The sequence below is a fragment of the Danio aesculapii genome, chromosome 1 (assembly GCF_903798145.1).
Source record: "Danio aesculapii chromosome 1, fDanAes4.1, whole genome shotgun sequence".
Classification (NCBI taxonomy): Eukaryota; Metazoa; Chordata; class Actinopteri; order Cypriniformes; family Danionidae; genus Danio; species Danio aesculapii.
Genome location: NC_079435.1, coordinates 54,710,473 through 54,725,844, shown reverse-complemented (window position 1 = coordinate 54,725,844; position 15,372 = coordinate 54,710,473). Strand labels below are relative to the sequence as shown.

The 15,372-nt window shown below is 32.9% G+C and overlaps 1 protein-coding gene across 1 annotated transcript in view; it reads left to right on the top strand.

Annotated features, from left to right (window-relative positions):
• Nucleotides 1–565: 565 nt before the first annotated feature.
• erbb4a (erb-b2 receptor tyrosine kinase 4a) overlaps nt 566–15,372 on the top strand; it is a 197,300-nt gene continuing 182,493 nt past the window's right edge. Inside the window, exon 1 of the mRNA XM_056453846.1 lies at nt 566–713. Coding sequence (XP_056309821.1) covers nt 566–713 — 148 coding nt within the window. The remainder of the gene's footprint in view (nt 714–15,372) is intronic.

Here is a 15,372-nt window from a genome sequence, read left to right as displayed (position 1 = left end):
ATAAAAAAAATATTTATTATGAATTCTGCTTTAAAACCACCCGTTAATGCTTGTCCTTACATATAATGAAAATTTCATGAAAGTTTAAAGTGTATACTTCAATACCCTTTGGAACATAATTAAAGATTTCTCCAATTCCCTGCATATCTGCTAGCCCAGGTGCAAACGTATTTAATACACAGCCCAAAGGCTATGTTTACCTCTGTTTCGATCTCAAAATCTAAACATACGATCATTAAAAATAATTCCCAAAGTAAACACTTGTAGCAGCTATCAAAAAAAAAAAAAAAAACAACTATATCAACTATGGGACTTTCTTGGAGCATTCAAGACTTTGCCTCGTGCTTTTTTCCTCCCCAATGGTGGTTTGCAGCATCCAAACACACACAGATGCACAGAGATAAACAAATGACACACAAGGGCAACATGACTTGCAGACCAAGACTAATTAACTCCCTTTCCCAAACAAATTACTGCTTAGGAATTGCTACATCTGGGATCTGGCTGGAAAGCGTAAAGGGGACGAAGAGTGATCCGACCGCCTGCCAGCGAATTATCCATGCAAATGGCGCTGATGCACAGCTGCCAAGACGCACCTACCGAAAGAGACGTGATATTCATGAGCCAAAGTGCCGGCGCTCAAGCCAAGAGCACAGAAAACACCTTCAGCCGCACGCTGGAGATCAAGCTCACTTTCTGGCTCTCACCGCATTGTTTGAGAGCAGATTTTCCCAATAAGAATGACAGACATGAAACATCATCTGCTACCCAATTCATTTTCAGTTCTCATTTTGGATCTAAATATGAGGCTGGAATTGGATTTTGTCTTTTTTTTATGTTAATGTGCAGTTCCAGACATGTAGTCGGAGTAAAACTGGAGAGAAAGAAAATGTTTGTACATCTTGATTATGAAAATGCGGTAACCTTTTCAGTCACGCTTTACAAAAAGGTTTTAGTTTATATATTTATTAACATGGACTACTGTAAGAATGAGGCGGCACAGTGGGTAGCACTGTCGCCTCACAGCAAGAAGGTCGCTGGTTTGAACCTCGGCTGGGTCAGTTGGCATTTCTTTGTGGAGTTTGCATGTACCCACAGTGCTGGCGTGGGTTTCCTCTGGGTTTCCACCACAGTCCAAAGACATGCGCTATGGGTGAATTGGGTAAGCTAAATTGTCTGTAGTGTATGTGTGTGAATGGGTGTGTATGGGTGTTTCCCAGTAGTGGGTTGCAGCTAGAAGGGCATTCACTGTGTAAAACATATGCTGGATAAGATGTGGCAACCACTGAATAATAAAAGGAACTAAGCCGAAGGAAAATGAATGAATGACTGTAAGAATGAACAAGAATGGATGAATGGATGGATGGATGCATGGATAATAAATAAAGCTGAACAAACAAAGAAACAAACAAACAAACAGACTTTTATTATAGCTAAATATATTCATTCATTCATATTCATTCATTTAGATGATTAAAATCCAATGTTGTGCTTGTTAAAATAGCTAACACAAATATAATATAAATATATTTTTTCATAAATAATACATATATGAAATAAATTCGATTTTTTTCTTATTGGATGAATTTTATTTTAACTGAAAGAACCAAAAAATTAATGAACTATAAATAATTAAGAATAACAAATATTAATAGTAATAACTAAAGCTGAAAGCAGCAACGAAAGGGACCTCGTACCTGGGTTAAACGCTGCCCGGTGGCCTTAGGATGACAGAGAACAGTGGACAATAATAGTTTAAGCTGATACATTTTTAAAAAACCTGAGAAAAACACCAATTTATGTCAAACGTCCTTCTGTCAGCAGGTGGCGCTATGACTTTGACTCATTATTGGCATGTAGATGTCCTCAGGAGAGGAATCTCACCGAACCTGTGAATTTTCAGCCAGATCGGACATTGTGTGGCTGAGTTATAAGTACTTCCTCTTCCATGGCGTAGCACTGAACTTTGTCAGTCTGTCACGGACACGCCCTTCGATGAAAACTCGAGATCTTCACAATTTAATGTTGCCAAGGCCTTTAGATGAAAATATTAGGTTTTGGTATTGATCTGATAAAATCCTTAGGAGAAGTTTTTTAAAGTACAATGCCCGGAAATGCCCAAAACTATACTTTTTAAAGGTTAAAGGTTAAAAATATTGGACTTCCTGTTGGATTTGAGATTTCGTTCCAAGAGACTGTTTTTTTGTAGGTTTTGGTATGTTTGTTATATGTGTGCCAATTTTCCTATGTGTGCATAAAATGTAGCTCTGGGGCCACACTGTCAAAGGTCCATAGGTGGCGCTGTAGAGCCATTTTACCATACCTACTATTAAAACCCATAACAAACGGAATTTTTACACGGAAGTTTTGTGAGTTTTCAAGCATGTTTAGACCCTCATAATCTCAATTCATTCTTGAGAAGAAGAAATGGAGCAATTCCAACAGGGCCTACGTGCCGTAGGTGCTCAGTCCCAAATAATAATAATAATAATAATAATAATAGTAATAATAATGGGGCTGCATGATGGCACAGTGGGTAGCACGTTCACCTCACAGCAAGAAAGTCGCTGGTTCGAGCCTCGGCTGGGTCAGTTGGCATTTCTGTGTGGAGTTTGCATGTTCTCCCCATGTTGGCGTAGGTTTGCTCCGGTTTCCTTCACAAGTCCAAAGACATTCGGCACAGGTGAATTGGGTAAGCTAAATTGTCCATAGTGTATGTGTGTGAATGAGAGTGTATGGGTGTTTCTCAGTGATGGGTTGCAGCTGAAAGGGCATCCGCTGCGTAAAACATGTGCTGGATAAGTTGGCGGTTCATTCCGCTGTGGCGACCCCAGATTAATAAAGGCACTAAGCCGAAAAGAAATGAACAAATGAATGAATAATAATAATAATAATAATAATAATAATAATAACAATAATAATAATAATAATGATAATGATAATAATAATAATAATAATAATGATAATGATAATAATAATAATAATAATAATAATAATAATAATGATAATGATAATAATGATAATGATAATAATAATAATAATAATAATAATAATAATAATAATGATAATAATAATAATAATAATAATAATAATAATAATAATAATGATAATAATAATAATAATGATAATAATAATAGTAATAATGATAATAATGATGCATAGTAAAATGTGATTGAAAAACATTTGCAAGTAAAAATGCAAAATACTTTAAAATAAATAAAAAATGCTTTAAAATAAATAAGAAATGGGCTAAAATTAATCAATTAAAAATGAACAATACCACAAGTAAAATCTGCTAAATGAGCAGGAATAGAAATGACTCACTGTGTGATATCAGCTCATGTTTCATCCGCAGTGTGATCGTATGTTCTTTAGCTTGCATGACTGCTCATTTTTCATCACCTGCAATTTGATTTCAGCCTTAGCAAAGCTCATCCACTTTGTTCCGTCAGTGTGGCTGTGCAGGTAAATCAGCAGCTCAGTGTTTCTGCAGTGAGTGACTGCAGGAGAACGTCTGAATAAGTGCTTCTCCACTGGAGAGGTGTTGAAAACTGACCTCTGTTTCCCCAGAGGCCCGTCAGAATTAATTACAGGGTGAAACACTGTAACCTCATCTCACTCTCGCTGGATTAATCGACTAATTATGAAATCATCTGAAATGCACGAAAATGGAGAAATTCTTGCCGTGAGATGTTAATGGAAAGGGTTGCTAAATTAAATGCTGATTTGCTGATAATGGAGAAGGTGCTTTTGCTCTTCTGTTCTGAACTGCTTGTGTGGAGACTGACAGAGACGCATTACATAACAGATTACCTAAAACACTCAAAGCATAAACAAAGGGACTGTAGTAACCCTAACCATACATAGTCAGTTTTGATTTTTGATGCTAAATAAATGTGATATATGGTTTTAAATATAAATCTAATTAGATTTTTTAATAAATAAATATGATTTATACATTAAATTTGAAGAAATATGATGAAATGTGATAGATCTATCTATCCAAACAAATTAGTAATTTGTAAAGTGTTACAAATGTTAGCAATCTGGTAAACAAGCTCGGAAACATGTTAACATACGTTACCATGCTAAAATATGTTAGCGTTCTATCCGTCCGTCCGTCCGTCCGTCCGTTCGTCCGTCCGTCCGTCTCGTCAAATTTTAGTTTTTAGCTTAAATTCTGCATTACATTTTAGAAACATTACAATAATGTACAGCGAAAGACTTACATAAAGTGTAACTAAAGCCAGAATCAAATTAACCAAATTAAAAACAGAGTAAAATGAAACTGAGACAAACATTGCTGGGTATAATAAATAACATTTTGACCCAAATAACCCATGTTTAATTATACGCTTAATTAAAGTACACTCAAAAAATGGTGTTTGCTGTTTGTACTTATATTAAATAAGTGTGGGCAGTGAGTCTATCTATCTATCTATCTATCTATCTATCTATCTATCTATCTATCTATCTATCTATCTATCTGTCTATCTATCTATCTATCTGTCTGTCTGTCTGTCTGTCTGTCTGTCTGTCTGTCTGTCTGTCTGTCTGTCTGTCTGTCTGTCTGTCTATCTATCTATCTATCTATCTATCTATCTATCTATCTATCTATCTATCCTGTCTGTCTGTCTGTCTGTCTGTCTGTCTGTCTGTCTGTCTGTCTGTCTGTCTGTCTGTCTGTCTATCTATCTATCTATCTATCTATCTATCTATCTATCTATCTATCTATCTATCTATCTATCTGTCTATCTGTCTGTCTGTCTGTCTGTATGTCTGTCTGTCTGTCTGTCTGTCTATCTAATCTGTCTGTCTGTCTGTCATTTACATTTATATGTACAGGTGTCACTGGTATAAGATTTATACACTGTATACATCAATTCTTTAAATACACTTTAAAAAATACTGTGTTGTTTTAAGACAGTGTTGGGTCAAACATGGGCAAACCAAGCCCACTGGGTAAAAAAGTGTAATTTAAAATAAACAAATTAACCCAATGTTAGCTTTGTCCATATTTGACCATTATTGAACACTAGTTTGCCATTAGAAGCATTTGTTTTTACATAATATAAGAAAATTAAAATAATAAATGTTAAAATTCACTTTTAGACACAACACCCTTGTTTTAAAATCAGAAGATCAATATAAAATGGGTTTATACATGCATACATACTGAATATAAAACATTTAAAATATTATTTAATATAATAATGCAATATCTGTCAAGTCTGTCAAATTTACAAAATTCCATTTCACATTTAAGATTCATTGCAATATTATAATTATATCCATTATATAGACATTTTATAAGGGGTTTTTAAATATACACTGCTTTCCCAGTACTGGGTTGCGGCCGGAAGGGCATTCGCTGCATAAAACATATGCCAGAATAGTTGGTGGTTCATTCTGCTGTGGCAACCCCTGATAAATAAGGAACTAAGCTGAAGGAAAAATAATAAATAAATATACACCGCTTTTTCTTTTAAACTCAAAGCTCAATGTGCTGTTCAGTAGTGTTCAGCACCAGAAAGCCTGAATGTCTGTGATGATATTGCATGTAAATGTCAACAGGACATCAGTGAGTCTCCTGAGGGGGACAGAGACGCCTCACGCTCCATAATTGCTGTCGTTTTCCTCTTGTGATGTGGATTTAGACGCCGTATTAAAGAGCTCACATTCTGCTCTACATCGTCTTCTTGATTTTTCGAATGGAATAGGCTGTGAAAATCAGCTCTGAGCTCCAGCCAGACTCAATGGCTGTGATCCAAACTCAACTGAGCTCCCTATATAGACAGCAAGGCATCACAGGCTGATCAGAACAGCAGGAGACCTTGTTTTGGCCAAACCGCGAGTCAGAATCAAATATATCCTGGCTGCTTCTGCAAACACTGCATTGTTAACTAATAGGAGAAAACCATTCTGACACATAATATAGTTGGTTTCAAACTCTAGAGATTGATTAAGGAAGAAGAGCTAGGGGTTTTCTGGTTAATTTTGAAAATTGTCCACAGCAGGTGAAATGTATTCATTCATTCATTCATTCATTCATTCATTCATTCATTCATTCATTCATTTATTCATTTATTTGCTTGTTTTGTTATTTATTTATTTAGTTTTTTCATTAATTTGTTTTGGTGTTTTGTTTTGTTTGTTTGTTTGTTTGTTTGTTTGTTTGTTTGTTTCTTTCTTTCTTTCTTTTCTTTCTTTCTTTCTTTCTTTCTTTCTTTCTTTCTTTCTTTCTTTCTTTCTTTCTTTCTTTCTTTCTTTCTACGATTTTTTAATATTAAATTTTATTTTTTAATGTTTATTTGTTTTGCTTATTTGTTTTGTTGTTATTTATTTATTGATTTATTATTTATTTATTTTTCTTATTTTTTATTTATTTTAAAAAGCAATGTATATTTGGTCCGTATGATATTATTTGATATGAAATGATACATTATATGATACATTTTTTAACATGATTAATATTTTACATTTTATTTATATTTGTATTTAAATTTAATTTGGTGTTAATAAGGTTGCATTTTATGTTGGAAATACATCATTTTGTGGAGAAACGAGCAACATATCTTAACACAATTACATATTGTAAAATAATCACACTTATGAAATTTATGACTCAGGTAATTACATTTATTTATCTATTAAATTATTGACAGTAGCCCTTCTTTGAGAAATGTTGTTGTGTGATGCAGTCTAGTTACTTGTTCAAATTGCTGTACTAAAATGAAGCATTGCATTTTAATCAAGTTCATATAAATGTGTGATTTAAATGTAAATATACAAAACAATATATTTTTAATGCATTTTCTCTTCATAACAATACATTTTTCCTTTCTGTTTATATTACATATTTACATTTTTTTTATGTTGATACTTTAAAATATTAAGTTTACTCCAAAATCTATATTATGTATACTATTTCTAGATTTATTTTGAACTAAAAAATAAAATGTTAAAAAATATGTATAATATTTACAGTTTATTTATTTATTTATCTATCTATATTTATATCAATCCATCCATCCATCCCTCTGTTTATTTGTTTGTTTGTTTATCTATATTAGCGCTGCACGATATTGGAAAAATATGACATTGCGATATTATGTTTTTCTGCGATATATATATATATATATATATATATATATATATATATGAATGCAGTTTCACCATTTAGTTTGAACAGTTCTATTTGAAAAGTATTCATTACTGATTTGGGATTATTCTGTAGAGTTAATCATTCATAAAATATAGAAAAATTACAGATAAAAGTGAAATACACAGTTTTTTTCTGGGCAGTCTAACAGTATATTCAGGTAATGATATAGAAAAATCAAAAGTGAAGTAACAATATAGTCCTCATTTTATAAATCCAATGCAATCCATATTTGATTAAACTCACAAACAGTACAATCGCTTGTGCCTGATTACAATTATTTTCTGTTCCTGAATGCTTCCAAAGTCACAGACCTTAAAAACACCTGCAGATGAAAAAAATCTTAACAAACCTCATGTGTTCTAAAATGTGGTCAAATCCCAACATATGAACTTACTGACTATTGCAGATGTACAGATTGCGATATCAATGATGAAACAATATATTGTTATATATGTTATATATATATATATATATATATATATATATATATATATATATATATATATATATATATATATATATAATCTATTTATTTATCTATTAATCTATCTATTTGTCTATCTATTTATTTATTTATTTGGTGGAGGCGGCTGCGATGAGCCTGTGTTTGTTTTTTCCATGTCATCATCGCCGCTCATTGAGTTAGTGACTAATTAGCACAATTTCAGCCACAAACTCGTTCATTCACAGCTCTGCGCCAGTGCTGTTATTTTATTTACACCCTTTCCAATATGTTCCTCTAATGTGGCTTGTAAAAGGCCTCTGTCTTTATCATGAAACCCTGAGACACACATGAAGATCTCACCTGCACTTCTCCATTATGAAACATGTCCTCTAAGCTCTTTATGGATTTCACACTACAGCATTTACTCACTGTTTTGGCTCATCCGTCTGTGTGGAAGAAAAGGCTTTATTCTGCATCATTTGTAGTGTATGGCAGCCCTGTAAACCGTGTAAGCTCTCTCTTTGCTGCTCTGCTTTTGTGTGTGTGTCGTGGTTGTTGATGTTTAGAATTAGGTGTATGGATTCATGAGGTATGGATTTATGAAGCGGGCGGGGTTTGTTCATCTGTGTCTCTTATTGGTCGGATAAAATCGGACTGTTGATATCTGTCTTGATATTGTACATGTGCTCTATTGTTCATTGCTTGATAGAGGAACAAATTCAGTTATTTTTGTTATTTCCGCATGTGTTTTGTAGGTGAAATAAGTCAGAAAATATAGACAAACTTATTTTGTGACTTATTTTATGGCTTAATGTCTTTTTCACCTTAAAGCAGATTATAAATGTGCTTATACTTAAAACAAAAGACAAAAAAGGGGAAATGAGATTTATAAAGAGACTAAATGACAGCTTTTTTGACTTCATAACGTAATATCATCACAAAAAAACATGGATGTTAAATTATAAGAGAGCATTTGTTTAGCAGATGTTTGAAAAGACTTTTTTGTTTTGACTTTTAAACCCAGCGATGGCTTTAAAAATTAATAAATACATACATATTTTAAAATAAATAATTAAAACTTAAATGAATAATAAAAAGAACAATAAAAATAAATACTTATAAATAATAAAGCAATTAAATAAACAGAGCCCCTACCACACAATCAGAAATGAAATAAAATAATAATAAACATTGAACAAATATATAAATAAATTCATTGGTCAATTAAGATTTGCATAAAGACATTTATGTTTTTTCTCTTTTAGAAAAATAAAATAATATAAAATAAATTAATAAATTCATTGAAGAAAATTAAGATTTGCAACTTTACATGTTTTTTTCTCTCTTAAAATAAAATAAATTAAATTAATTTCAAGACAATTGAGATTTGCATAGTTTTCCTCTCTTAGAAAATAAAACTAAATAAATAAATTAATTAATTAATTGATGACAATTAAGATTTGCAATTTTACATCTTTTTGCTCTCTTAAAAAATTTAATAAAATTAAATAAATAAATTCATTGATGGCATTTAAGATTTGCAACTTTACATGTTTTTTTCTTTTTAGAAAATAAAATAAACTTAAACAAACAAACAAACAAACAAATAAATAAATAAATAAATAAATAAATAAATAAATAAATAAATTAATTAAAAAAAAATCATTGAAGGCAATTAAGATTTGCAACTTTACATGTTTTTTTTTTCCTTTTAGAAATTAAAAATATATAAAAATAAATAAATACAATACAATACAACTCAATAAATTAATTAAAACGAACAAACAAATATTGGTCTGATGCTTATTTGTGTTGAAATGTTCTGCACAGAATAGATTCCAGGAGAAATAATTTGTCTTATTTTGCCACTTCATAAAAAGTTTAAAGAACAAATTATCAACCTATAATTTTATAGACTGACCAGAAATGTAATTTATAAAACTTGTAAAATAACAATAATGATTTAAACAATAAACATAACACTATTCGATGTGTACAGTTTACAAATGTCGTCCATTAGATACTGTCCAGAGATCTGAATGCTGCTCAATGACATGAGCAGAGATTATTTATCAATCATGGCCACCCAATGGAGTGCGTGCTGATAAAAAAATAAATAAAAACACACACACTTTCATCTTCATAGGAGTGCATCACCAGAGACATCGATTTATAATGTGTATTGGTCAAGAAGCTGTAATTTGACTGACAGTAACATTTGAAAGCACCGTTATGGAGCGGATCTGATTCTCCGAGCAGCCATGCGTCTCTTGACCAGTAGAGATGTGGATGATTGACAGCTTTAGTGGTGACACACACAGTGAGAAGCTCAAGCACGTGTCACTTCCTTCATTAGCAGCTCCTCTGAGAGAAACCACCAGCACACACAGGCCCTAATTAGCACAAAGACATGGTTGCGGCTCTGATTGACAGAATAATGTATGCTCGTTCTGGAGCTCCCTCTTTAAACCCTTGTTTTGCTCAGGTAATTTAGATCATTTGACTTCAGCAGCATTTACTTTGTGATTGATCCCAGTTCTGCTAAAACTCTGGTCAGTTTACTGTCTGCGTATGCTACTGTTTTGTTGTAGCACAAGAGAAATGGAACTATAATGTCATATGTCATGTCTGGAGCATGAAAAGCAGACACTGAGTGGAATGGTGTATTTTATTTGTATTAAAATATATGATCAGAATTTTTTATGCTGTATATTATACAATATGGTTTAAAAGTTTGATTTACATTTTAAAAGCTGCAATTATTTTATCACAACTACAGTAAAAACGGTTTGCTTTTGCCATTTAAAACTTCTGATTTTAAAATGTGATTTATTCTTGTTTTCAGTTTCATGTGGTCCTTCAGAAATGATTCTTCAGTTGCTTCTTACCTTTTATTAATTATTAAATTTTTCTTTGAAATATAAATTATTATTATTATTATTATTATTATTATTATTATTATTATTATTATTATTATTACATATATAGAAAACATTGTTTGCTCTTTGGGAAAAAAAAGTTTTGAGGTTTATTTATGCAAAAAAAGCTTAGATTAATTAGAAAAAATATTCATTTATTTTTGACCAATGTTCATAAATAAATATGTTAATGTTAATAAATAAATAAATAAATAAATAAATAAATAAATAAATAAATAAATAAATGGGATTGTAAATTATTTATGAATTTCCACTTTTTAAAATATTGTTGTTGTTGTTGTTGTTATTGTTATTATTATTATTGTTGTTATTGTTATTATTATTATTATTATTATTATTATTATTATTATTATTATTATTATTATTACATATAAAACGTTTTGCTCTTTGTGAAAAAAGTTGTGTCAAATTTAAAGTTAATATCTGGAAAAATTGCTTAGTAAATATTAATTTATTTTTGAATATGATTTATTTTTGTAGCATTTTGAAGAAGTGAGACATATGTAGAAATAAATAAATGAACAAGCAAACAAACAAATGAATGGAATTGATTATTGTTATTATTATTATTATTATTATTATTATTATTATTATTATTATTAGTAGTAGTAGTAGTAGTAGTATTACTGTTAATAAATATATAAAACTTTTTTTGCTCCTTAGAAAAAAAAATTGTGTTGAAGTTAGTATCTGTAAAAATAGCTTCATAAGAAAATATTAATTTATTCTTGACCATGACTTTTTTTGCCAAATTTTTTTACAATTTTGAAGAAGACATATGTATAAATAAATAAATAAATAAATAAATAAATAAATTGTAAATTCATTCGACTTAATTGATTTATTATTATTATTATTATTATTATTATTATTATTATTATTATTATTATTATTATTATTATTATTATTATTACTATTATTACTATTATTATTATTATTACTATTATTATTATTATTATCATTATTATTATTATCATTATTATTATTATTATTATTATTATTATTATTAGTAGTAGTAGTAGTAGTAGTAGTAGTAGCAGTAGTAGTAGTAGTCGTGGTAGTAGTAATCATAGTAGTAGTAGTGGTGGTGGTGGTGTAGTATTAATACTAATATCCTAAAACTGTATAATTATTAATTGTAAATCCTGATACAAAACAGTAAAAAGTAAATGCCGCTGTTTTCAGATAAAGGAATATATAATCAGTGGTCTGACCTTGCGGAAATAGATACTTGACTGTAGACTTTCTGGATGTTGATCAGTGAACATGACTCCACCAACACCAAGGTCATGAGTTCAATTTCCAGGGATCACACATGAATATTACATACTGTACTTTGCAATGCATTTTAAATAATACAAAAAAAAATGTCTGGCAATAATTCAGTCTAATGCTGATATCTTCTTTTAGTAATTGAAGTAGTCTCCGTGATGTATGCAATATACTGACAGCATTGTTAATGAGCAATTTAGCTGTGTGCTATTTTCTAACACGCATGTGATCAAGCAAGTTGCATCAGTGATTCAGGCACACATTGGCCAGGGATTTCCTAGACTCTGCCCACATTCATAGTGAGAAGACAGCATGGCGCTGGGTAACAGGGTCTGGCAGGCTCAATACAATTTGAGCATGCGGTGAGTCTGCAGATGGTTGGACAGCACAAGCAACACCGAGTTGGCGCTCATGAGATCTCCATGTTTTGATGCTTATCAGAAGACAATAACAACCCAGTCTCCTCTCATTTTAAATGAAATCAAAATTGAATCTTCTACTTATATGTGTATAGTGCAGTAGTGCTTGTTATAAACAATGTATCTGTGCACTTCATTATTTTATAAATATCTGCTCTTAGGATCTTTAATCAAATATAACATTCTGTCACCCCTCAAAACTAGTTTTCTTCAGTCCTAGTCACATGAAAGGCCTTTAGGGCGGGGCTATCAGTTCTTTAGGGCGGAGCTATTGGGACCTGTCTAGCTTCTGCTCTGCTTTCATCTATTCAGAATCAGATCAGAATCAGAAAGAGCTTTATTGCCAGGTATGTTCACACATACTAGGAATTTGTTTTGGTGACAGAGCTTCTACAGTGCAACAGGATTACAGAGACAGGACAAAAAACAGATAATAAATATATTTAAAAAATAGAAGTAAGTAGTGAGTGCAAATATACAGATTGACAAGTGTATGTACATGTTTATTACTATAAACAACGTTATATGTGCAGCTGTTATGTGCAAATTGGCATGTAAAGTGTGTTGTTAAATAAGTGTATATGTGTATAAAAGTGTATAGCAGTAGTGATGTTGGTTTCGCAATTATTATCATCTAGTGTTCATGAGATGGATTGCCTGAGGGAAGAAACTGTTTCTGTGTCGGGCTGTTCTGGTGCACAGTGCTCTGTAGCGTCGACCAGAAGGTAAAAGTTCAAAGAGGCAGTGTGCTGGGTGTGAGGGATCCAGAGTGATTTTGGCAGCCCTTCTGCTCGCTCTGGATAAGTACAGTTCTTGGGGAGTAGGAAGGGTTGTACCAGTGATTCGCTCAGCAGTCCGAACTATTCGACGTAGTCTTTGGAGGTCATATTTAGTAGCTGAGCTAAACCAGACAGTTATTGATGTGCAGATGACTGATTCAATGATGGAGGTGTAGAACTGTTTCAGCAGCTCCTTTGGGAGGTTAAACTTCCTCAGCTGACGAAGAAAGTACAGCCTCTGTTGAGCTTTTTTGACAATGGAGTCAATGTGAGTGTCCCACTTCAGGTCCTGAGAGATGGTGGTGCCCAGGAACCTGAATGACTCCACTGCTTCCACAAGGCTGTCCATGGTGCTCAGTGGGGGGAGAGCAGGGGGGTTTCTCCTGAAGTCCACTATTCTTCAATCTTCTTTCGTTTTGTAACAACGCTCATCCTTCAATAATCTCAGCCAGCCATTTATTTGCTTGTCAGAATGCACAATATATACAGACTATAAATGTATTCTGCCAAAGGTCTGTTTTAACTATATCTTTTGTTAGTTTGACATGTATATTGTGAAATTCATTATGTAGGTTTGTTATGAGGCTACACAAACATGACATGCACTGTAGACATGCTTAATATATGTTTAGTGCACATTTATGCATCATGTGCAGTGAGTAGCACTGTTGCCTCACAACAAGAAGGTTGCTGGTTCGAGTCCCGGCTGGACCAGTTGGCATTTCTGTGTGGAGTTTGCATGTTCTTCCCGTGTTGGCCTGGGTTTCCTCCGGGGTGCTCCGGTTTTCCCCGCAAGTCCAAAGACATGTGCTATAGGTGAATTAGGTAAGCTAAATTGTCTGAAGTGTACAGTATGTGTGTGAATGAGTGTGTATGGATGTTTCCCAGTAATGGCTTGCAGCTGGAAGGGCATCCGCTGCGTAAAACGTATGCTGGATAAGTTGGCGGTTCATTAGCTGTGGGGATCCCTGATGAATAAAGGGATCAAGCCAAAAAGAAAATGAATGAAAGAATGAATGCATTAGTAAATATGGTTCAAGCTATTTTTTATTTATTGTTTAAGTGAAGTTTATTTATAAACTAATTTCGAGAGGATCACGGGTTTATGATTGCTTTCAGCTGGCACCGCATTTTCCAGTATCCCGGTTTCCTTCCACTCTCCAAAAACATGCAACTTAAGTTAATTGACTAATCCAAATTGGCACCACATGCACCTAGTAAGTAGTTATCTCTGGAGCAATCACTATCTGTTCATTAGCTACTACAGCAGGGGAGTTCTCGAGATCTACCTGAGCTCAAACTCCCCTCTCGCCTTGCAATGGGAGGGAGCCCCGGGCTCGAGGATCTTATGAGCTCAGGGCTCTCTCCCACGACAGCATGCCAAACAAGCTTATAATCAATCATCAGCTAAGTGTGAACTCTTGATTAACTCATTTAAGCTTGGCTTTTGGCCCTTCATTAGAGAAGGTTTGGGCTCCCCTGCTGTATAGTGATCTATAAATTAAGACAACATGACCTCAACTGCTACAGTATGTGTGGAAAGAAAGGTTACTTTTTGCAGGCCAGATTAATGTTCCTCTGTGCTTATTCTCTGTTACAGGGTAAGGGTTACTAATGATTATGATATAGGGGTGTTCTCCTTTTCAAGCTAAAGAGCCCTTGGTGGATAGAAAGACGTAGCAGTGACCCCCTTTACATACTGTATACACAGATGTAGTTTAGCCTGGCCTATAATACTACATTATGTGTACTTTATATTATTGGATGAATTATATGTAGTGGCTCAGTAGTTAGCACGGTTGCCTCACAGCAAGAAGGTTGCTGGTTCAAGTCCTGACTGGACCAGTTGGCATTTCTGTGTAGAGTTAACATATTCTCCCTGTGTTGGCGTCAGTTTCCTTCAGGTGCTCTGGTTTCCCCTATAGTCAAAAGACATGCGGTATAGGTGAATTTGATGATCTAAATGTGTGAGTGTGTGTGTGAATGAGTGTTTCACAGTATTAGTTTGCGGCTGGAAGGGCATCTGTTGCGTAAAACATATGCTGGTTGGTGGTTCATTCTTCTGTGACCTGTGATAAATCATAGACTAAGCCAAAGGAAAATGAATTAATGAATGATATCATGTGTAGGTTCCAATTATTTTAAATATGTTTCAATTGTAATGTAAACATGGATTATTTTCTATTCAGTTGCGCAGTTGCTGCATCTCGATTTGTGCTGCACAATATATTGCTTTAGCATGGATATTGCATTGTGATTATTCGCAATAGTCACATCTATTTTGCAATGTTGAGTTTGTATAGAATTTATTCATTTGTATGTTGTTGAGGCCTGTGATTGTACAATGAATTTA